General features: G+C 43.6%; 1 protein-coding gene across 5 annotated transcripts in view; it reads right to left on the bottom strand.

Annotated features, from left to right (window-relative positions):
* The window catches only part of LOC128692932 (N-fatty-acyl-amino acid synthase/hydrolase PM20D1), a gene marked incomplete at its 3' end in the record, with an annotated part of 98,867 nt that overhangs the window by 47,627 nt on the left and 25,507 nt on the right, over nucleotides 1-25,733 (bottom strand). For all 5 annotated transcript variants that reach the window (XM_070091980.1, XM_070091981.1, XM_070091983.1 and 2 more), the window contains 1 exon segment: nucleotides 20,961-21,150. In XM_070091980.1, the coding sequence (XP_069948081.1) occupies nucleotides 20,961-21,071 (111 nt within the window).

The raw sequence follows: 25,733 nt of genomic DNA, 5'->3' as shown, positions 1-25,733 counted from the left end.
AGGAAGGGAGAGGGCGTGGTTGCTGAGGAAGGGAGAGGGAAGCGGAAGATAAAGCTCAGGAAGGGAGAGGGTGAGGGAGAGAGATGATAAGGAAGGGAAGAGAGTGAGAGAGAGAGCAAATGGTAAGGAAGGGAGAGGCGCTGAGGAAGGGCGAGGGCGAGGGTTGGAACAGAAGGGGAAAAGAGGGAAGACACAGGGGGAAGCAGCAGTAGAAAAGAAAGAACAACGGTGAGAGAGATTGAGAGAGAGGAAGAGCAGGTAGGGTGGCCACCGAAGTCCAGATGGTCTGGGACCCACCACATCCTGGGGGGACCCACCACAGCATGGGACCCACCACAGCATGGGGCCCACCACAGCATGGGACCCACCACCTAGCCTGGGACCCACCACAGCCTGGGACCCACCACAGAGCCTGGGACCCACCACAGCCTGGGACCTACCACAGAGCCTGGGACCCACCACATCCTGGGACCCGCCAGAGCCTGGGACTAACAACATGGGACCCACAGCCTGGGACCCACCACAGCCTGGGACCCACCACAGGCTGGGACCCACCACAGCATGGGACCCACAGCCCTTCCTAGACCCCCTCCCCTAGAGGGAGGGGGGTCGAGAGAGGGGGGGTCGAGGTAGGGTCTAGGGAGGGTGTAGGGAGAGGGTGTAGGGAGGGTCTAGTGGAGTCTAGGGAGGGTCTAGTTGGGTCTAGGGAGGGTCTAGGGGGGTCTAGGGTCTTGTGGGGTCTAGGGAGGGTCTTGTAGGGTCTAGGGAGGGTCTTGTGGGGTCTAGGGAGGGTCTTGTGGGGTCTAGGGAGGGTCTTGTGGGGTTTAGGGTCTTAGGGGACTAGGGATGGTCTAGGGATGGTCTAGGGATGGTCTAGGGGGTCTAGGGGGGGGGGGGTCAAGGGGGGTCTAGGGAGGGTCTAGGGAGGGTCTAGGGGGTCTAGGGGGGTCTAGGGGGTCTAGGGGGGTCTAGGGGGGTCTAGGGGGGTCTAGGGAGGGTCTAGGGAGGGTCTAGGGGGGTCTAGGGGGGTCTAGGGGGTCTAGGGGGGTCTAGGGAGGGTCTAGGGAGGGTCTAGGGGGGTCTAAGGGGGTCTAGGGAGGGTCTAGGGAGGGTCTAGGGGGTCTAGGGAGGGTCTAGGGAGGGTCTAGGGAGGTTCTAGGGGGGTCTAGGGAGGGTCTAGGGAGGGTCTAGGGGGGTCTAGGGGGGTCTAGGGGGGTCTAGGGGGTCTAGGGGGTCTAGGGTCTAGGGAGGGTCTAGGGAGGGTCTAGGGGGGTCTAGGGGGGTCTAGGGGGGTCTAGGGGGTCTAGGGGGTCTAGGGAGGGTCTAGGGAGGGTCTAGGGGGTCTAGGGGGTCTAGGGAGGGTCTAGGGAGGGTCTAGGGGGGTCTAGGGAGGGTCTAGGGGGTCTAGGGGGTCTAGGGGGGTCTAGGGAGGGTCTAGAGGGTCTAGGGGGTCTAGGGGGGTCTAGGGAGGGTCTAGGGGGTCTAGGGAGGGTCTAGGGAGGGTCTAGGGAGGGTCTAGGGGGGTCTAGGGGGGTCTAGGGGGTCTAGGGAGGGTCTAGGGAGGGTCTAGGGGGGTCTAGGGGGTCTAGGGGGGTCTAGGGAGGATCTCGGGGGTCTAGGGAGGGTCTAGGGAGGGTCTAGGGGGGTCTAGGGGGTCTAGGGAGGGTCTAGGGAGGGTCTAGGGGGTCTAGGGGGGTCTAGGGGGTCTAGGGAGGGTCTAGGGAGGGTCTAGGGGGGTCTAGGGGGGTCTAGGGGGGTCTAAGGGGGTCTAGGGAGGGTCTAGGGAGGGTCTAGGGGGGTCTAGGGGGGTCTAGGGGGGTCTAGGGAGGGTCTAGGGAGGGTCTAGGGGGTCTAGGGGGGTCTAGGGAGGGTCTAGGGGGTCTAGGGGGTCTAGGGGGGTCTAGGGGGTCTAGGGGGTCTAGGGAGGGTCTAGGGAGGGTCTAGGGAGGGTCTATGGAGGGTCTAGGGGGTCTAGGGAGGGTCTAGGAGGTCTAGGGAGGGTCTAGGGAGGGTCTAGGGGGTCTAGGGGGTCTAGGGTCTAGGGAGGGTCTAGGGGGTCTAGGGGGTCTAGGGAGGGTCTAGGGAGGGTCTAGGGGGGTCTAGGGAGGGTCTAGGGAGGGTCTAGGGAGGGTCTATGGAGGGTCTAGGGGGTCTAGGGAGGGTCTAGGGTGGGTCTTGGGGGTCTAGGGGGTCTAGGGGGGTCTAGGGGGTCTAGGGGGTCTAGGGAGGGTCTAGGGGGTCTAGGGAGGGTCTAGGGAGGGTCTAGGGGGTCTAGGGAGGGTCTAGGGGGTCTAGGGAGGGTCTAGGGAGGGTCTAGGGGGTCTAGGGAGGGTCTAGGGAGGGTCTAGGGGGGTCTAGGGGGTCTAGGGAGGGTCTAGGGGGGTCTAGGGAGGGTCTAGGGAGGGTCTAGGGAGGGTCTAGGGGGGGTCTAGGGGGTCTAGGGTCTAGGGAGGGTCTAGGGGGGTCTAGGGGGGTCTAGGGAGGGTCTAGGGAGGGTCTAGGGGGGGTCTAGGGGGTCTAGGGAGGGTCTAGGGGGGTCTAGGGAGGGTCTAGGGAGGGTCTAGGGGGGTCTAGGGGGGTCTAGGGAGGGTCTAGGGGGTCTAGGGGGTCTAGGGAGGGTCTAGGGGGGTCTAGGGAGGGTCTAGGGGGGTCTAGGGAGGGTCTAGGGGGTCTAGGGAGGGTCTAGGGGGGTACAGTACAAAGCTTTATCTTTAATGCTGAATAATTTCATCTCATTGATAATTATGAGAGAATTTTCCTTATAATTATTCAAACTTCGTAAAAAATTCAAATTATGTTGCGTTTTAAATCGTAATAAAATTGTTGTGTAATACAAATGAGTTTGTCCATGTGTGTACTCTCCTATATGTCATTACTGGGGTCGATTCTCAGCTCCTGGCAGCATGTCTTTACTTGCTGCCTGTCAGATTCACTCACTCTTACTCTCGTGAAGCCCTATCGTACCTGCTCTTAAAACTATGTAAGGAGCCTGCCTCCACCACTTCCTCACCAAGATCATTCCACTTCCCAACCACTCTGAGACTGAAGAAATACTTCCTAACATCCCTGTGGCTCATCCAGTGTTGTCCTGTTCCTGTTTCTCTCCACTCAATCAGCCTATCCCTGTCTACCATACTGATTTCCCTTAATTTTTTTTTATTATCACGTCCAACCTGGTTCTTCTGTCTACGAGGGTCGTTCGAGTCAGTTCCGTTAGTTCATGACTCTTAGCTCAGGAACCAGCCTTGTTGCATACCTTTCACCTTCTTTAATTTTTAACATGCTTTTTCAGGTGTAGGTTCCATACTGGTGCTGTATACTCCAAGATGGGCCTGACGTCTGTTGAAAAAAAAAGGCCCAGAATGACTCTGTTGAGATTCCTGAAGAATATTCTTAGAAATCTCGAATGTCATTCATATAAATCGGAACAGTACTGGTCATAATACCAATCCTTGCGGAAGCCCGCTAGTTACTCTACCCCATTCTGACGTCTTTTTCCTGACAGTCACCCTTTGCTGCCTTTCCCTAAGATACTCTTTGATCCACCGGAGTACGTTCCCTGTTATTCCCGCCTCAATCTCAAGTTTTTGGCCTAGCCTCTTGTGGGGTACAGTGCCAAACATCTTGCAATCTAAAAAAATTACAACCCACCCAACCCTCTCTCTTATCGCACATTTGTTACTTTGATTATGGGTTATGAAACCACTTCCAAGTGTTCTATCACTCTCCCCCTGATAAGTTTCTCCATTACCTTGCAAGGTATACATGTCAGGGATACTGGTCTGTAGGCTAAAGCTTCCTGTCTCTTTTCTTTCTTAAATATAGAGAATACAGCTGCTGTCTTGCAGATCTCTGTTAACTGTCCCGTACCCATTAACTTATTGTACGTAAATCATATCTAGTGGTTTATACACATTGTCAGGTCCCATTGCCTTTGATGTGTGTGTGTGTGTTACAGGAAAGGATGTGTAGCTACATAGACTTTCTTCAGGCAGCACTTCGTGTACACGTGCTGCCTGAAGAACGTATAAGTAGTGTTATCTGGAAGTTGTTTTTTTTTCTGAGACTCGCCTGAGTACCATTTATGAAAATAATACTTTATTCGCGGGAAAGTCATACAATGTGGTTTATTCAGGTTAATAGCCCAAGAAAAGCCAAGTGTGTGCTTATTCTTTCCATTCAGATCCTTTAAAGATTCTCACTACGACTCATAACTGTTGACTAACGCTATCCTGGTATCTATTTGCTGTTAGGAAATGGGGACAGCAAGAGTTTGGAAGGTTGCCCAACACGTCTCTGCCCCCCATCTTCCCCGCGCCCAGCATTCGACCTATAGCTGAGTAGAGCTGAATTGCTACTGTGCTGCGAAGTTACATTCAGGTTAAGACACACTTTAAACTATTTCCACGCAAGATGGATCTTAGTTTAAAATATGGAAAACTTTCCATTAGTTTATTTACACAATACTGAATGTAACATAAAAAAAATCCTTCTCTACGAACAGAAGGAAAAATGAAAATTAGAGCAGGACAAAGCCAGGTTCACGGGACTGATGTTGATAAAACTTAACATGATCAGATTTGTCCCAAGCTTGTAAAGATGGGCCTGATAAGACAGCGGAGCCCAGTGGGATGTGTGTGTAACCCAGCACGTGAGTCTTCACTGTCACTCTCAGCAATTACCCTAGTAGAGTTAGTTTCAGTTTGATTCACCGGCGTAGTCCCAGCCCGGGTCTTGCCCGTGAGGTGACACGGCGTGGTAAGGTGAGGTTCTGACCAGAGCTTTGGTAAGATGGGGAAGGAAGAAGGATGGGTAAGGATGGAATGTGAATAAGGTTTGGGAGGGTGGAAGGGGAGGTGGGGTTTTAAAGGTAAGTGGCCTATCCACTTTGGTGCAATTTAAATACATGTGTGTGTATGTTGTGTAATTCGTAAAAAAGTTGAATTGATGAGACAGGAGTAGTACCGGAGGCGGCTCAGTGGCTCATAGGGCAGAGTGGCTCATTCCTGAGTGGCTCATCCCGAAAAGGGCTGCGGCTCAGCGGCTCCTTTTCACACCTATATGCTAATGACCTTTTTCACACCTATATGCTAATGACCTTAACCCCGCCTACGACCCCCCCCACGCCCCCCCCCACCCGCGCCCCCACGCCCGTGCCCCCACGACCCCCCACCCGCGCCCCCGCACCCCTCGCACCCGCCCGTGCCCCTCGCGCCCGGCCGTCGCGCCCGACCGTGCCTTCTGCTGTGCCTTCTGCAGCGTCGTCCGAATCGCCCCCGCGCCCCGAATTTTTTTTGAATTTCATTTTATTGTGCTCTCCACTTACCTGGAGATGTTTACCTGGAGAGAGTTCCGGGGGTCAACGCCCCCGCGGCCCGGTCTGTGACCAGGCCTCCTTAGGTCAGAGTCCCAGGATGCGACCCACACCAGTCAACTAACACCCAGGTACCCATTTTACTGATGGGGAACATAGACAACAGGTTGAAAGAAACACGTCCAATGTTTCTACTCTGGCTGGGAATCGAACCCAGGCCCTCACCGTGTGAAGCGAGAGCGTTAACAACCAGGCCACCAGAGCCCTCGAATCAAGTTTTTGGATTGCCCCTCCCACTTTCACCCCCACCCCAAATTTTTTTTTCTCGATAATACAAAGACTCCAATTCCTTGAATCAAATTTTTCTCAAAATCAAAGTCTCCATCTCCTTGGATCAAGTTTTTCTCGATAATACAAAGGCTCCAATTCCTTGGATCAAGTTTTTTGGATTCCCCCCTCTGGGGGTAAGCATTCAAAAATGGACTCCCACTTCCACCCCAAAATATTCCTCCTCCATCTCCTTGGATTAAGGTTTTCTCGATAATACAAAGACTCCATCTCCTTGGATTAAGGTTTTCTCGATAATACAAACACTCTACTTCCTTGGATCAAGTTTTTTTAGATTCCCCCGCCCACTTTCACCCCCATCCCAATTTTTTTTTTCTCGATAATACAAAGACTCCATCTCCTTGGATTAAGGTTTTCTCGATAATACAAAGTCTCCATCTCCTTGAATCAAGTTTTCTCGATAATACAAAGACTCCAATTCCTCGGATCAATTTTTTCTCGAAATCAGAGACTCCATCTCCTTGGATCAAGTTTTTCTCGAAATCAAAGACTCCATCTCCTCGTATCAAGTTTTTGGATCCCCCCCTCTCAGGGTAAGCATTCAAATGAACTCCTCCTATGGGGCATGGTACTTTCTCTTACTACAGGTCTAAAAAAGTGTGACGTCACCCCACCTGTGTTTACTCGGCGGTCAGTGACGTCACGTGATGACCTCACACATACAGGCTAAATCTTGTCGACTTCCCCCTATGTCAATGACGTCACGTGATGACCCCGCACACAAGCTGAATCTTGTCGAGCAGACAATAACTTAAAATGCAGGATAACACTATTTATTATACAACCAATGCATTTCATATACAACATAGGGAAAACATTTTCACTCTTAACCCAGGATAACCCAAATAATTTCACATTTTTTTTCGTTAATACCCACAACAATCCACAATTTCTTCACAAAATACAACACAAGTCTAGACATTTTTCTCGTTTTTAACTATTTCATCAGAAAAAGTCACCACATCACTTATAAGCACTTTTCGAATAATTCACTAGTCACAATTTTACATATTACGAAGTTAATACGCACACACACATCACTTTACTTTGAACACCTTCAAAACACTCTCATAAATCATTTGAATACTCACAAAAATACCATTGAACATTTTCAAACAACACTGAAACACTTCCAAAATATCATTTTGAATACTCCCAAATAAGATTTGACAGCTCTAATTTATGTGCACTTACACATTTCATTAAATTACAACTCATCCCCCCAAACTCCTCCCCCAGTCTCCAGACTTCACAACATTATCACAAAAACTAACTCTGTTCCACAAGGCACAGTACTCGCTCCCATCTTGTTCCTCATCCTCATATCCGACATAGACAAGGATGTCAGCCACAGCACCGTGTCTTCCTTTGCAGATGACACCCGAATCTGCATGACAGTGTCTTCCATTGCAGACACTGCAAGGCTCCAAGCGGACATCAACCAAATATTTCAGTGGGCTGCAGAAAACAATATGAAGTTCAACGATGAGAAATTTCAATTACTCAGATATGGTAAACATGAGGAAATTAAATCTTCATCAGAGTACAAAACAAATTCTGGCCACAAAATAGAGCGAAACACCAACGTCAAAGACCTGGGAGTGATCATGTTGGAGGATCTCACCTTCAAGGACCATAACATTGTATCAATCGCATCTGCTAGAAAAATGACAGGATGGATAATGAGAACCTTCAAAACTAGGGAGGCCAAGCCCATGATGACACTTTTCAGGTCGCTTGTTCTATCTAGGCTGGAATATTGCTGCACACTAACAGCACCTTTCAAGGCAGGTGAAATTGCCGACCTAGAAAATGTACAGAGAACTTTCACGGCACGCATAACGGAGATAAAACACCTCAATTACTGGGAGCGCTTGAGGTTCCTAAACCTGTATTCCCTGGAACGCAGAAGGGAGAGATACATGATTATATACACCTGGAAAATCCTAGAGGGACTAGTACCGAACTTGCACACGAAAATCACTCACTACGAAAGCAAAAGACTTGGCAGACGATGCACCATCCCCCCAATGAAAAGCAGAGGTGTCACTAGCACGTTAAGAGACCATACAATAAGTGTCAGGGGCCCGAGACTGTTCAACTGCCTCCCAGCACACATAAGGGGGATTACCACCAGACCCCTGGCAGTCTTCAAGCTGGCACTGGACAAGCACCTAAAATCAGTTCCTGATCAGCCGGGCTGTGGCTCGTACGTTGGTTTGCGTGCAGCCAGCAGCAACAGCCTGGTTGATCAGGCTCTGATCCACCAGGAGGCCTGGTCACAGACCGGGCCGCGGGGGCGTTGACCCCAGAACTCTCTCCAGGTAAACTCCAGGTAAACACTTTACTTTGAACATCACCAAAAAACACCATCAATTACCTTTAAATACACCAAAAACATCATTCGAACACCCCCAAATCACCTCTGAATACTCCCAGAACACCTTCATAAGTACTCTTGCACATCATTTGAACACCTTCAAAAACACCTTTGAATAACCTCAAAACACCATTTGAGTACTCCCAAATACACCACTGAATACTACTAAAACACCACTGAATACACTCAAAACACCACCAAAATCACCATAAACTAAGATCAACACCCACATCCCACAACACCCACAACCCACAACACCCACACCCCACAATTTTTTCTCGTTTTAACTAATTTCGTCAGAAAGTCACAACAACAACAACAAACAACTTATAATCACACCTTTGAATAACCTCAAAACACCATTTGAGTACTCCCAAATACACCACTGAATACTACTAAAACACCACTGAATACACACAAAACACCACCAAAATCACCATAAACTAAGATCAACGCCCACATCCCACAACGCACAACACCCACATCCCACATCACCCACAACCCACATCACCCACACCCCACAATTTTTTCTTGTTTTAACTAATTTCATCAGAAAGTCACAACAACAACAACCCACAACTTATAATCACACCTTTGAATAACCTCAAAACACCATTTGAGTACTCCCAAATACACCACTGAATACACTCAAAACACCACCAAAATCACCATAAACTAAGATCAACACCCACATCCCACAACGCCCACAACCCACAACACCCACATCCCACATCTCTCACAACCCACATCACCCACACCCCACAATTTTTTCTCGTTTTAACTAATTTCATCAGAAAGTCACAACAACAACAACAACCCACAACTTATAATCACTTTTCAACAACTCTAGTTCGACAACAACACCCACAACCCACAACATCCACAACCCACAACTTATAATCACTTTTCAACAACTCTAGTTCGACAACAACACCCACAACCCACAACATCCACAACCCACAACACCCACACCCCACAATTTTTTCTCGTTTTAACTAATTTCATCAGAAAAAGTCACAACAACAACCCACTTATAACATCTTTTTCGGTATCTCTAGTTCGACAACAACACCCACATCCCACATCACCCACAACCCACATCACCCACACCCCACAACACCCACAACCCACATCACCCACACCCCACAACACCCACAACCCACATCATCCACACCCCACAACACCCACAACAATCACCCACAACTTATAAACACTTTTCAGCATCTCTAGTTCGACAACAACACCCACAACCCACATCACTCACAACTCACAACCCACAACCCCCACAACCCACAATTTTTTTCTCGTTTTAACTAATTTCATCAGAAAAAGTCACATCAACAACCCACTTATAACATCTTTTTGGGTATCTCTAGTTCGACAACAATACCCACAACACCCACAACCCACATCACCCACAACAACAACACACTTATAACGTCTTTTCGGTATCTCTACACCCACAACACCCACATCCCACAACACTCACAACCCACAACACCCACAACAACAACCCACTTATAACATCTTTTTTGGCATCTCTAGTTCGACAATACCCACAACCCACAACACCCACAACCCACATCACCCACAACAACAACACACTTGTAACGTCTTTTCGGTATCTCTAGTTCGACAACAACACCCACAACTCACATTTTTTTTTCTCGTTTTAACTAATTTCATCAGAAAAAGTCACATCAACAACCCACAACTTATAACCACTTTTTCGGCATCACTAGTTCGACAACAACACCCACATCCCCCAACACCCCACAACCCACATCACCCACAAAAACAACCCACTTATATCATCTTTTTTGGTGTCTCTAGTTCGACTGCATTACCCACAACCCTCATCACTTACCAATTTATTCACAATTTATTCGATACAAATTTTTCCCCTTCTTTTTACTGAATCTTAAATGTAATGCACATTCCTTTTTACATTACTAAATTTCTAATAAAATCCTCTCCATACCCATCTCCTTGTATCCACTTAAATTGATATTATACTCACAACAACTAATCTCACTACCCAACTACTGCGACATGTTTCAACATCCTCCATTCTTTTCCAATATATCATAACTTTTCAATTCTATAATTTCTTTTTAAAATATTCACACATTACCTTTATTTTCAGTACAATCTCCCCATATTTCATTAAATTTCTAATACAAAACTCCCCATACCCCTCTCCATCTCACCCACATTTCTTTACATCCACTCACCCATCTCCCAACACATCTCTTCTGAACACACACAAAAATCACATTTCACATCCACAAATGCATCTCATCACCCATCTCAAATCCACTAAAATCACTGTAACCAAGATATTCACAAAAACTTTATGACCACCTAACACACACACACACACACACCTCACTTTACTTTGAACACCTTCAAAACACTCTCATACATCATTTGAGACCACCTTTTTCTCAATATCTCTTAAGAAATATTCTCTCATCCACAACCTTTATCATCTCGCTACAGAACAACCCCCCAAGATTACTTCGAACACTCTCATAAATCATTTGAATACTCACATAAACACCTTTGAACATTTCCAAACAACTCTGAAGCACTTCCAAAATATCGTTTTGAATACTCCCAAATAAGATTTATCATCTCTAATTTATCTACACTTACACATTTCATTAACTGAAATTATAACTCATCCACCATACTACTCCCTCAGTCTCCAGGCTTTACGACATTATCACAAAAACTAACTCAGACACTTATGTCATGAGACATTTTACCAAAACTAACACAAACACATATCTGTTATATCTCCAATATCTAAGATCACCACAATCAAGACGTTTACCAAATTATATATCCCCACCACTAAGATCACTCATTTTTTGTACACATTCTCTTAAAACATCATCATAACGAAGATCACTAAAACTATCTATACTTTTACTAAGATCACATAACATTTTGTCTTCTCTAACTCACCCCCCAATTTACATTCTCATTCACACTTACACATTTCATTAACCGAAATTACATCTCATCCACCAAACTCCTCCCTCATTCTCCAGACTTTACAACATTAACACCAAAAAAAAACTAACTCATACACATATGACATGAGACATTACCACAACTAACACACTAACTTTGAACCAACTCTGAACACCCCTGATCATCTTCAAAAAAATACTCTGCACATCATTTGAACACCTTCAAAAAACACCATCAAACACCTCCGAATACTCCCAAAACACTACTGATTACTACCAAATCACCACTGAATACTACCAAATCACCATCAAAATCACCAGAAACTAAGTTTAACATCACCATCTAACACCCTTTTTATAGAAATCCCCTCAAATCACTATAACCAAGAACTCCCTCCCCATTGACGCATCAAAAAAAAAAAGCGTGAACACAAACCTAATACGCAAACACTTAGTACATGATCACCATCAACTGAAAACATATCTTGTACACACACTTAATCTAAGACAACCACCAACAACAATCACCCATGTTCATTTACCTCAAAAATCACTAATATCACAGAAAACACTCATTTTTATAAACATTTCACACAAAAAAATCATATTTGACAATATCTAAGTGCACTCACCTCACTACCACCAACACACGATGTCACACCTCACAGGACCGACGAGCTCACCTCCAGTGACGTCACACTCCCATCTGTGTTACTTGGTGGTTGGTAACATCACACCCAACCCACCTTGTTTCAACCTGTTGTACCCAACATTATCTAAGAACACTATAACCAAGACGATTACCAGATTTTATGACCCCACCACTAATATCACAGAAAACACTCATTTTTATAATTATTCACACAAAAATCATGACCACCAAATCCATATCATGTTTACCATCATCTATCAACACTCATCACCAAGATCACCAAAAATCTAAGATCATGCATCTCAAAACTACTATGATCACTGAAAACACTTATTTTTAAACATTCGCACAAAAAATAAGACATACACAAAAATACCACGACACTTCCACCAACATCTGTAACATAACATGAACACTATAACATATCACCATCACAAAAAAAAAAATAATACACAGACACCCACAACTTATACATTTCAATCACAAATTTAAGACATGAGACATATTCACCAAATCTAAGTCATTAACCTCCAACTAAGACATACACATCTTAACTAAAACATACACCAAAACCTATACTTGACATATTGCGGTATGAATATTATTACCGCATTTATCATTTCTCACCTATGTTGCATATCATATTCCTCATCCACATCATCACTGAAACATCCTTTCTTATTCATTCCGCATATCTCCTAGAGTTGTTTTAACCCCGACGGCCCATCACGACGTAGGAGCCAGAGCAACCATCACCACTCCAACACCACCTACTACACTCTGACTCCTAATGTCAGGAGATATGCGGAATGAATAAGAAAGGATGTTTCAGGGATGATGTGGATGAGGAATGAGATATGCAACATAGGTTAGAAATGATAAATGCGGTAATAATATTCATACCGCAATATGTCAAGTATAGGTTTGGGTGTATGTTTTAGTTAAGATGTGTATGTCTTAGTTGGAGGTTAATGACTTAGATTTGGTGAATATGTCTCATGTCTTAAATTTGTGATTGAAATGTATAAGTTGTGGGTGTCTGTGTATTATTTTTTTTTTTGTGATGGTGATATGTTATAGTGTTCATGTTATGTTACAGATGTTGGTGGAAGTGTCGTGGTATTTTTGTGTATGTCTTATTTTTTGTGCGAATGTTTAAAAATAAGTGTTTTCAGTGATCATAGTAGTTTTGAGATGCATGATCTTAGATTTTTGGTGATCTAGGTGATGAGTGTTGATAGATGATGGTAAACATGATATGGATTTGGTGGTCATGATTTTTGTGTGAATAATTATAAAAATGAGTGTTTTCTGTGATATTAGTGGTGGGGTCATAAAATCTGGTAATCGTCTTGGTTATAGTGTTCTTAGATAATGTAGGGTACAACAGGTTGAAACAAGGTGGGTTGGGTGTGATGTTACCAACCACCAAGTAACACAGATGGGAGTGTGACGTCACTGGAGGTGAGCTCGTCGGTCCTGTGAGGTGTGACATCGTGTGTTGGTGGTAGTGAGGTGAGTGCGCTTAGATATTGTCAAATATGATTTTTTTGTGTGAAATGTTTATAAAAATGAGTGTTTTCTGTGATATTAGTGATTTTTGAGATAAGTGAACATGGGTGATTGTTGTTGGTGGTTGTCTTAGATTAAGTGTGTGTACAAGATATGTTTTCAGTTGATGGTGATCATGTACTAAGTGTTTGCATATTAGGTTTGTGTTCACGCTTTTTTTTTGATGCGTCAATGGGGAGGGAGTTCTTGGTTATAGTGATTTGAGGGGATTTCTATAAAAAGGGTGTTAGATGGTGATGTTAAACTTAGTTTCTGGTGATTTTGACGGTGATTTGGTAGTATTCAGTGGTGATTTGGAAGCAATCAGTAGTGTTTTGGGAGTATTCGGAGGTGTTTGATGGTGTTCAAATGACGTGCAGAGTATTTTTTTGAAGATGATCAGGGGTGTTCAGAGTTGGTTCAAAGTTAGTGTGTTAGTTGTGGTAATGTCTCATGTCATATGTGTATGAGTTAGTTTTTTTTTGGTGTTAATGTTGTAAAGTCTGGAGAATGAGGGAGGAGTTTGGTGGATGAGATGTAATTTCGGTTAATGAAATGTGTAAGTGTGAATGAGAATGTAAATTGGGGGGTGAGTTAGAGAAGACAAAATGTTATGTGATCTTAGTAAAAATATAGATAGTTTTAGTGATCTTCGTTATGATGATGTTTTAAGAGAATGTGTACAAAAAATGAGTGATCTTAGTGGTGGGGATATATAATTTGGTAAACGTCTTGATTGTGGTGATCTTAGATATTGGAGATATAACAGATATGTGTTTGTGTTAGTTTTGGTAAAATGTCTCATGACGTAAGTGTCTGAGTTAGTTTTTGTGATAATGTCGTAAAGCCTGGAGACTGAGGGAGTAGTATGGTGGATGAGTTATAATTTCAGTTAATGAAATGTGTAAGTGTAGATAAATTAGAGATGATAAATCTTATTTGGGAGTATTCAAAATGATATTTTGGAAGTGCTTCAGAGTTGTTTGGAAATGTTCAAAGGTGTTTATGTGAGTATTCAAATGATTTATGAGAGTGTTCGAAGTAATCTTGGGGTTCTTCTGTAGTGAGATGATAAAGGTTGTGGATGAGAGAATATTTCTTAAGAGATATTGAGAAAAAGGTGGTCTCAAATGATGTATGAGAGTGTTTTGAAGGTGTTCAAAGTAAAGTGAGGTGTGTGTGTGTGTGTGTGTGTGTGTGTGTGTGTGTGTGTGTGTGTGTGTGTGTGTGTGTGTGTGTGTGTGTGTGTGTGTGTGTTAGGTGGTCATAGAGTTTTGTGAATATCTTGGTTCCAGTGATTTTAGTGGATTTGAGATGGGTGATGAGATGCATTTGTGGATGTGAAATGTGATTTTTGTGTGTGTTCAGAAGAGATGTGTTGGGAGATGGGTGAGTGGATGTAAAGAAATGTGGGTGAGATGGAGAGGGGTATGAGGAGTTTTGTATTAGAAATTTAATGAAATATGGGGAGATTTTACTGAAAATAAAGGTAATGTGTGAATATTTTAAAAAGAAATTATAGAATTGAAAAGTTATGATATATTGGAAAAGAATGGAGGATGTTGAAACATGTCGCAGTAGTTGGGTAGTGAGATTAGTTGTTGTGAGTATAATATCAATTTAAGTGGATACAAGGAGATGGGTATGGAGAGGATTTTATTAGAAATTTAGTAATGTAAAGAGGAATGTGTATTACATTTAAGATTCAGTAAAAAGAAGGGGAAAAATTTGTATTGAATAAATTGTGAATAAATTGGTAAGTGATGAGGGTTGTGGGTAATGCAGTCGAACTAGAGATACCAAAAAAGATGATATAAGTGGGTTGTTTTTGTGGGTGATGTGGGTTGTGGGGTGTTGGGGGATGTGGGTGTTGTTGTCGAACTAGTGATGCCGAAAAAGTGGTTATAAGTTGTGGGTTGTTAATGTGACTTTTTCTGATGAAATTAGTTAAAACGAGAAAAAAATTGTGAGTTGTGGGTGTTGTTGTCGAACTAGAGATACCGAAAAGACGTTATAAGTGTGTTGTTGTTGTGGGTGATGTGGGTTGTGGGTGATGTGGGTTGTGGGTGATGTGGGTTGTGGGTGATGTGGGTTGTGGGTGTTGTGGGTTGTGGGTATTGTTGTCGAACTAGAGATGCCAAAAAAGATGTTATAAGTGGGTTGTTGTTGTAGGTGTTGTGGGTTGTGAGTGTTGTGGGATGTGGGTGTTGTGGGTTGTGGGTGTAGAGATACCGAAAAGACGTTATAAGTGTGTTGTTGTTGTGGGTGATGTGGGTTGTGGGTATTGTTGTCGAACTAGAGATACCCAAAAAGATGTTATAAGTGGGTTGTTGATGTGACTTTCTGATGAAATTAGTTAAAACGAGAAAAAAAAATGTGGGTTGTGGGTGTTGTGAGTTGTGAGTGATGTGGGTTGTGGGTGTTGTTGTCGAACTAGAGATGCTGAAAAGTGTTTATAAGTTGTGGGTGATTGTTGTGGGTGTTTTGGGGTGTGGGTGATGTGGGTTGTAGGTGTTGTGGGGTGTGGGTGTTGTGGGGTGTGGGTGGTGTGGGTGATGTGGGTTGTGGGTGTTGTGGGGTGTGGGTGATGTGGGTTGTGGGTGATGTGGGATGTGGGTGTTGTGGGTGTTGTTGTCGAACTAGAGATACCGAAAAAGATGTTATAAGTGGGTTGTTGTTGCGACTTTTTCTGATGAAATTGGTTAAAACGAGAAAAAATTGTGGGGTGTGGGTGTTGTGGGTTGTGGGTGTTGTGGGTTGTGGGTGTTGTTGTCGAACTAGAGTTGTTGAAAAGTGACTATAAGTTGTGGGTTGTTGTTGTTGTGACTTTCTGATGAAATTAATTAAAACGAGAAAAAATTGTGGGGTGTGGGTGATGTGGGTTGTGAGAGATGTGGGATGTGGGTGTTGTGGGCGTTGTGGGATGTGGGTGTTGATCTTAGTTTATGGTGATTTTGGTGGTGTTTTGAGTGTATTCAGTGGTGTTTTAGTAGTATTCAGTGGTGTATTTGGGAGTACTCAAATGGTGTTTTGAGGTTATTCAAAGGTGTGATTATAAGTTTGTTGTTGTTGTTGTGACTTTCTGATGAAATTAGTTAAAACGAGAAAAAATTGTGGGGTGTGGGTGATGTGGGTTGTGGGTGATGTGGGATGTGGGTGATGTGGGATGTGGGTGTTGTGGGTTGTGGGTGTTGTGGGATGTGGGTGTTGATCTTAGTTTATGGTGATTTTGGTGGTGTTTTGAGTGTATTCAGTGGTGTTTTAGTAGTATTCAGTGGTGTATTTGGGAGTACTCAAATGGTGTTTTGAGGTTATTCAAAGGTGTTTTTGAAGGTGTTCAAATGATGTGCAAGAGTACTTATGAAGGTGTTCTGGGAGTATTCAGATGTGATTTGGGGGTGTTCGAATGATGTTTTTGGAGTATTTAAAGGTAATTGATGGTGTTTTTTGGTGATGTTCAAAGTAAAGTGTTTGAGTTAGTTTTTGTGATAATGTTGTGAAGTCTGGAGACTGGGGGAGGAGTTTGGGGGGATGAGTTGTAATTTAATGAAATGTGTAAGTGCACATAAATTAGAGCTGTCAAATCTTATTTGGGAGTATTCAAAATGATATTTTGGAAGTGTTTCAGTGTTGTTTGAAAATGTTCAAAGGTATTTTTGTGAGTATTCAAATGATTTATGAGAGTGTTTTGAAGGTGTTCAAAGTAAAGTGAGGTGTGTGTGCGTATTAACTTCGTAATATGTAAAATTGTGACTAGTGAATTAATCGAAAAGTGCTTATAAGTGATGTGGTGACTTTTTCTGATGAAATAGTTAAAAACGAGAAAAATGTCTAGACTTGTGTTGTATTTTGTGAAGAAATTGTGGATTGTTGTGGGTATTAACGAAAAAAAATGTGAAATTATTTGGGTTATCCTGGGTTAAGAGTGAAAATGTTTTCCCTATGTTGTATATGAAATGCATTGGTTGTATAATAAATAGTGTTATCCTGCATTTTAAGTTATTGTCTGCTCGACAAGATTCAGCTTGTGTGCGGGGTCATCACGTGACGTCACTGACATAGGGGGAAGTCGACAAGATTTAGCCTGTATGTGTGAGGTCATCACGTGACGTCACTGACCGCCTAGTAAACACAGGTGGGGTGACGTCACACTTGTTTACACCTGTAGTAAGAGAAAGTACCATGCCCCATAGGAGGAGTTCATTTGAATGCTTACCCTGAGAGGGGGGGGATCCAAAAACTTGATCCGAGGAGATGGAGTCTTTGATTTCGAGAAAAAATTGATCCGAGGAATTGGAGTCTTTGTATTATCGAGAAAAACTTGATCCAAGGAGATGGAGTCTTTGTATTATCGAGAAAAAAAATTGGGATGGGGGTGAAAGTGGGCGGGGGAATCCAAAAAAACTTGATCCAAGGAAGTAGAGTCTTTGTATTATCGAGAAAACCTTAATCCAAGGAGATGGAGTCTTTGTATTATCGAGAAAACCTTAATCCAAGGAGATGGAGGAGGAATATTTTGGGGTGGAAGTGGGAGTCCATTTTTGAATGCTTACCCCCAGAGGGGGGGAATCCAAAAAACTTGATCCAAGGAATTGGAGTCTTTGTATTATCGAGAAAAACTTGATCCAAGGAGATGGAGACTTTGATTTCGAGAAAAATTTGATCCGAGGAATTGGAGTCTTTGTATTATCGAGAAAAAAAAATTTGAAAAAAATTGGGGTGGGGGTGAAAGTGGGAGGGGCAATCCAAAAACTTGATTCGAGGAAGTGGAGAGCACAATAAAATGAAATTCAAAAAAAATTCGAAAAAAATCGGAAAAAAATTCGGGGCGCGGGGGCGATCCGGACGACGCTGCAGAAGGCGCAGCAGAAGGCGCGGTCGGGCGTGACGGCCGGGCACGAGGGGCGCGGGCGGGTGCGAGGGGTGCGAGGGCACGGGTGGGGGGTCGTGGGGGCGCGGGTGGGGGGTCATGGGTGGGGGGTCGTGGGTGGGGGGTCGTGGGTGGGGGGTCGTGGGTGGGGGGTCGTGGGTGGGGGGTCGTGGGTGGGGGGTCGTGGGTGGGGGTCGTGGGTGGGGTCATGGGTGGGGGTCATGGGTGGGGGTCATGGGTGGGGTCGTGGGTGGGGTCGTGGGTGGGGGTCATGGGCAGGGTTAAGGTCATTAGCATATAGGTGTGAAAAAGGTCATTAGCATATAGGTGTGTAAAGGAGCCGCTCAGCTGCAGCCCTTTTCGGGATGAGCCACTCAGGAATGAGCCACTCTGCCCTATGAGCCACTGAGCCGCCTCCGGTACTACTGACAGGTATACCTCCTGCCCGTCAACTGCACACCACTATACTAGCTGAATACCGGTGTGCCACTGAATTGGAAGGATGCATACGGTTTGCAATTGCCTTTTTTTGTGCAAGAGGTCGGTCGTAAGGCTGTAGCTGCAGGTGGTAGTTGCAGGTAGTTTGATGGAGGTTGGTTGCTTTCCTGGAGTTGGTTGACTAAGCACTTCCTGGAGCGCTGTCCTGCTGTAGGATGGTTGTAGATGTTATAAGGTTGTAAGGTGTTGATTGACAGAAGTAGGTCACCCAAAATTGGGGAGCGTTAATCCATGTTACTGGATGTAGAATGGTTCTGGTGGTATCCATTCTTCTAATTCTTTGCGGAGGTCACTCAGGATTCTTGGTCGAGGGAAGTTCTCCTTGTGGGTGAAGCGTCGGACTCTTTGTTGGAGGGTCATTCTTTGGTATCTGTAAGGAAGGGAAGGGGGTGCTCGTGGTGTAGTCGGTCGTGTTCGTTGGTTGGGGTGGGTTCTCTCTGTCGGGTACATAGAGTTCCTGCATGCCATATAGTTGTCTTTCCTTTAGTTTGTTAAGCCTGACATTAATTGCAGTGATTCTCTGTTGCATGTGCAGGTCTTCAGTCCTGATTCTGTCTCTGAATCTGGTGCCGGTGATGAAGCGGAGGGCATTGTTTTGGACTCTTCGGAGTTTTAGCATGTTAGTTTTAGTTGTTAGCGACATGGGTACACAAGGGTATTCTAGCAGAGGTCTGATCATCATCTTGTACAGGTGTTTCTTGATGTGGGAGGATGTGGGAGGGGGCTGCATTGAATCGGAAAAGTTGACCGAGGCGAGCTTCTGCTAGGTTCACTTTTTTGGTTATGTGGGATGTGGAGTTGAGTAATCTGTTGATCTCATACCCTAGGATCTTGTTTGGATTTCTGATGGCGATTCATGTACCTCTGATGGAAATACCCCCTTTGTCTTCTATGGTTGATGCTAAACAACCGATGGTGCTGATGAGGACTTTATCTAGGTTGGTTGTGATTCTCCATTTTTTCTCCCACGTAGCTGTTCTCTGTAGTTCTTCGTTCATTTTCTCTGCTGCTCTCCTATGTCTGCGCCAGAGATGGGGGTTGAAGAAACTACATGGATAACATCGTCTGCAAATTGAGTGATGATGGTATCATTGTGTTCAGGTTGGGGGAGGTCGTTAACACATATATTGAAGAGTATAGGGCTGAGGCAAGAGCCTTGTGGTATGCCAGCTGTCGGCGTGAAGGGCGTTGCTGCCGTTCCGTGGAAGGTGGGAATGATTCTTCTACCTGTTAAGAAGTTGTATATGAGCCTAGGAAAGGTCCAGTTGTGATCTGGGAGGTCTGTAAGTTTGAAGATGAGTCCATCGCGCCACAGGCTGTCGAAGGCCTTGTGTACGTCCCTAGTTGCGATCAGAGCCAGGTTCCCTTGCTTCCTCAGGCTGGCCACGGCATCAAAGCTGATATTTATCGCATGTTGTGTGCTGCGGTGGGACCTGAAGCCGAACTGCTTTTCGGTGAATAGGTGGTTGAATTCCATGTAGTAGTTCAGTCTGTTTGAGATTATTTTCTCGAAGACTTTGCCCGTGACCTCAAGTAAGGAGATGGGCCTGTAGTTTTCGGGATTTCGGTTGTCTTTGTTGGGTTTTGCAATGAAAATCATCTTTGCCGTCTTAAATGCCACTGGGAAGTGTCCCGATGTTAAGATGGCGTTTCTCTCGCGATCTGCGGACGGAGGATGGAGCCTCTACTCCCCCAACAATAGGAAGACCCACATGAGTTTAGCGCCTTGCACAATAAATAGGATCACACCATCTTTGATACACTCGCAAGTGAACCTTTCCAGCGAGCAATTTCAGTGTTAACTCGTAGGTAATTTATAAACAAGTGAAAAATCAAAACCTGCGATCGAAAAAACTAAAGTAAAAATAATTTGATACTTATTATATTTGGTTGAAATAATTGAAAAAAAAGTTAAACATATATCATTATATAGGGATGGTATGAGAAGAAAATACTTAAACAGCTCCGGGGAGAATCCTGAGTTTTTCCTGAAGCACGTTTATTCTCTTCTCTGAGGATGAGGGGACCCCAGTCAGTTCTACAGATGGTACTTTACTATATTATAAATATATTTATATACGAGTAATTACTTAGTTTTGATATTGGGAAGTCTACATGGAAAACTTCTAAAGCAAAGAATTAACCCCAGAAACAAGGAATTTAATGGACCTTACTTGCATTATCGTAAAGGTCAAGTGCGCCAGTGCTAGTTTCTAGGAGTCCTCGTGCTTATCTGGTTATTATTATCAGCAGGTGTTGCAAGGTCACAAGAGTGGTAATAATTTTAGTCATTATATTAATTCAGCAAACATTATTGGTTAGGTGGGTAGTAGAGTGAATAGACAGTAAGTGTGAACGTTACTTACCTCTAGTGTGGCTGCCCTGATCACTGCCACCATAATGAGCAGTGTGGCTAAGCCCAGTATGATGCCCACCGCCATGCCCACCACCACACACACACGCCTACACGCTGTCATCTCTGCTTACGTCCACACCAGTTACCAAAATACTTGGCTGATAGCACAAGGCTCACTTTCGCTTTATACGATGAGTTATCTGTTGAAAATAATTATGTGAACTTCGTTTTACAGCATTTCGATAAGTGGCAGACTCCTTACAATAATTATATTCACCACTCACTATAAGCTAAGGACGAAAATATTTTAAAGTAATGTACTGTAAATGCAATTTTATTTAGGCCTAGCTATATTGCTCACTTAATATATGATAGTGTAAACATGTTATCAGGCTTTTATATGCATTTGAAAGTGAAAAGAAGCTATGATTCATCTTACAGTAATTTTAACTTGACTGCACTAGCCCGGAACCTAACCTGTTGTATAAGCGAGGCTCTCCTGTACTGTGTATGTGAACTCTTCAATATTATTATAATCATGGGGGAGCGCTAAACCCGTAGGATTATACAGCGCCTGTGGGGGGATAGAAGGTATTTAGGCTCAATTCAGGGAACTGGAGCACAGATCCAATTCCCTAGATCAAGAGCCCCTCACCAGCCTCAAGGACCCTCCCTTGAGGGGGAAATGTTCAATAGATGAAAGGCATCATACTTCCTCAGTTTGACTAATAGGGTAATAAATGGTTGAAAAAAAAAGACGCTTGACCAAACACTAGCACATATTTATTAAAAAAAAAAGTTTCGAACCTGGGACTAACATGTTTCGATGCTAAATACAGCCTCCCCCCCCAGGTTCCCGTATTCAAATCATTTAATACAGAATTATCCTTATTTAGACTTAGCATTATAGATTGTATAGTCACATCTTTCGCATGTGTTTGAATATTAACAGACATACAAGATATTCATATTTTAAATAGACAAATGAAGTACGAGGGAAAATTAGTGTGGAATAAGATGGCAGTTCAAGGAATTGTTGGCTACTGACACTGAACCATTCGTAAACTTAGGATAGTTTAAATTAATCTAATCTAATCTAATTTGGTAAGGAAGTAGATCGTTTAGAAATTGACGTCCGTAAGCCCATTAGAAAACTTGAGTACATTTTGAAAACGGGTTATTTGCACGGCTCAATGCAATGTTTAAATCTGTTTATTTCATCTCAGAGGTTGGCAAAGAGGATGGAAATAACCAGTGTGAAAGTGAGGGACTCCCCTGTATAATGAGCAGTATGATGTGTTTCAGCAAGTAGCACAATAATACTCTCTCTGGCCACCTCAAAAAAATGTTAACATTAGCTGAGGGGTCTTAGAGTGTACTGATATAGCCAAAATTGCATCACAGAGTGGTAAACTCTTTGAGGTGCCTTGATGCCGGCGAAGGGCTCTTGATCCAGGGAATTTGAGCTATCCTCCACTCCTATTAATAATAAGAGTGGAAAAATCTCTAAAATTTTGTGTGGTGTTATGAATCATAATTACTATTATATATTCCTGGAGAAGAGCTAAACCAATAGGAGTCATACAGCGCCTGGGAATGAGAGGTAATCAAGTTTGATTCAAAGAGGATAGCTTAAATTCCTTGGATCAAGATCCCTTCATCAGCATCATGGTATCTTCCTCCACCTTGAAGGTGGGGAGTCCACCTGCAGCTAACTGTGTAAACAGTAGTGACAATCACAGCCACAGTTTACATTTGGAAATCACCGTCAGTTCACTGTGGTGGTTGATTCGGCCATGGTGCAGGCAACAGATCAATCACGGGATATGACCACAGATGATGTTAATGTCCATTTATGGTCTACAGGCAAGTACGGTTCACAGACATGGACAATAGTTACCATGTACAATCACGGTCCAGTTACTATTTGTAATCACAACTGTCATAATCTTCACAGAAAATTCCTTACATTTCCCAGTTACAATAAAACAATATTTTCGTTTATACGTCAATTTTTCTTTTGTATCAGAAAAGCATTGCAGCCTGTTGCGGCCCCCTGCCAAACTAGCGGTTAAATAGTTAACCTGCCGGCCGGCAGTACCACTGGGTACGTCATCAAACCCATTGTGGGGACTGCTGAGCCGGCCTTAGAGCATTATGTACCTGAACACCTCAGGGTACGCACCTAAGCAGTAGGTACCTGACCACCTAAGGGTACACGTCTACTGGCTTCAGCAACATTGTGTACCTGAGCGCCTCTCGGTACGCACCTAAGCAGTAGGTACCTGAACACCTAAGGGTACAGTCTACTGGCTTCAGCAACATTGTGTACCTGAGCACCTCACGGTACGCTGTAAGCATTAAGTACCTGAACTCCTCAGGGTGTGCATCTAAGCAGTAGGTACCTGACCACCTAATCGTACACATCTACTGGTTTTAGAAACATTAAGTACCTGAGCACCTCACGGTACACATCTACGCAGTAGGTACCTGAACACCTAATCGTACCCATCTACTGGCGTTAGAAGAACCGCTCACCGCAGCTCACTGAGTCTGTTGGCCTCAGTTACTTGACGGCCGCATTCAGTGAGCTTGCAGCATGGTGTTCGGCTAGCGGTGTGTCAACCGGCTTTGGAGAGGATTTACTGGACTACCGGTGATGTCTGCGGACTCACCGCCTACGCTTGTCAACTGTGGGCCGGAGTCATCGGATGCTGTTTGGTGGGACATTACATGAAGATAAGGTTGGAGTGTTACACTGAACTGGGCTAGGTCCGTAGTGTGACACTTAAGCAAGTATGATGGAGTGGAACACTGAGATATGCACAGGACCGTAGTGGAACACTGAGACGAAAAGGGTGCCGTGTGACACTGAAGATGGCCTGGTTGTAGTGTACACTGAATAGGGTCATGTGACTGGCCTCGACAAAGACGCTATGCGGGTAGTGTGACGCAGAGACAAGGGTGTCAAGTGTGACACGGTTGCGAAAGTGTGTGTATTACACGGAGAAAAGGGTGTCAAGTGACACGGTGGAGAAAGAGCGTCACAACTCGGATAAGTGTCGTGAGAAACAGTTGATTGTAATTTATTATTTTAAATGTTACTTAATTTATTATTTTAGCATAGAGATATATATATAGTGACACAGGAGTGTCAAGAGAGTTGTACCCTGTGTAGGGTCACGAATTATTATTTATTATTTTAGTAAAATGCTAATTATAATTTATTATTGTAACATGTATATATTATCAGATGTTAGTTCAAATACCTCTAGACCAAAGAAAGTTGATTTTTATATTATATTAAAGATTAATGGATTTTAATGTGTGTATTTATGTATCCCGAACTCTTTATTACAAAAGGAGTAAAACTTACCATATTTAAAAATTACTTTTTTTGTAATATATGAGTGGCCTGTCCGGGAGGATAATGATTATCAAGAATGAGGTTTGGAGAAGTCTGGAGACAAGAGAATGGGTGCAGTACACAATAATCTTTTTGCTTTATTAAAAGCAGTGTTACAGTCTGAGGTCCAATTAAAGGGAACTTTGTGACTGGTAAGAGAGGTAAGAGGGGATACAATATCTGAGAAATTCTTACAGAATCTTCTGTAAAATCCTATCATGCCTAGGAAACGTTGAAGAGACTTCCTATCATGAGGAACTGGATAATCTTTAATAGAAAGAACTTTAGCAAGTTTAGGTGCAACTTTACCACTACCTACTTCATGGCCTAGAAAAGTGACAGTGGCCTGGCCAAAGGAAGATTTAGATAAATTAACTGTTAAATTAACTGTCGGCTTTGCTTGTATGCGTATTCTGCAAACGTACTGTGCATAGCTAAGCGTGTTCTGCAAATTAACGTGTTACATTGGGGTACTCTGCAATCGTACTGTGCATAGCAAATAAATTATGCCACCTAGACGAGTCAGACGTCTGGTGTCGGCATATACTTTGCATAACCTACCTAAATTGTCCCTACAGCGTTGTTGGCAAATTGCTTGTTCCATCTTCACAGAAAATTCCTTACATTTCCCAGTTACAATAAAACAATATTTTCGTTTATACGTCAATTTTTCTTTTGTATCAGAAAAGCGTTGCAGCCTAACCTAATATTGCTAAAATTTACGTAATATAAAATACCTTAATTAAACAAACCTAAGAATTTACTTTAGTTAATAATAATAATAATAATAATAATAATAATAATAATAATAATAATAATCTTTATTTCTACAGGTACATGATACAACTTATACAGACCATAGCTGACATACTATAGTATGTCACTGATGTGGATTGCATCCTGGTTATGCAGGATGTGATCCACAGTAGTCGGCTAATACCCAAGTACCTACTTACTACTAGGTGAACGGAGACAGCAGGTGTCTTAAGGAAATACCCCCCAGTGTTTTCACCTGTACCGGCGATCGAGCCAAGGACCTCAATGTGTGAGCTGACTGCTTGCTTGAGGAATGAGTCAATCACCAGCTGACCCACAAGAACATTAATAAATGGCTTACACTAATGAAGGCAATCAATACGTATTATTATTATTGTTAATTGTATTATTAATAGAAAAACGCTAAACTCAGATGGGTTATACAGCGTTCAAGAGCCCTTAATCAACATCACGGCACGCCCCTCTTCCCTGAAGGAACTTCGATTAATAATGACGCTGCATTCTGGAGCAGCAGCACACACACAAGTACATTTAGGTTACCCATACAGTATTCAGAAGTATTTTCTACTGTGTAAGAGGTGAGGATTTACAATATTATGT

This window comes from Cherax quadricarinatus, chromosome 38, assembly GCF_038502225.1.
Source record: "Cherax quadricarinatus isolate ZL_2023a chromosome 38, ASM3850222v1, whole genome shotgun sequence".
In the NCBI taxonomy this organism is placed as follows: Eukaryota; Metazoa; Arthropoda; class Malacostraca; order Decapoda; family Parastacidae; genus Cherax; species Cherax quadricarinatus.
The sequence above is the reverse complement of the archived record's forward strand: the minus strand, read 5'-3'. Positions and strand labels throughout refer to the sequence as shown.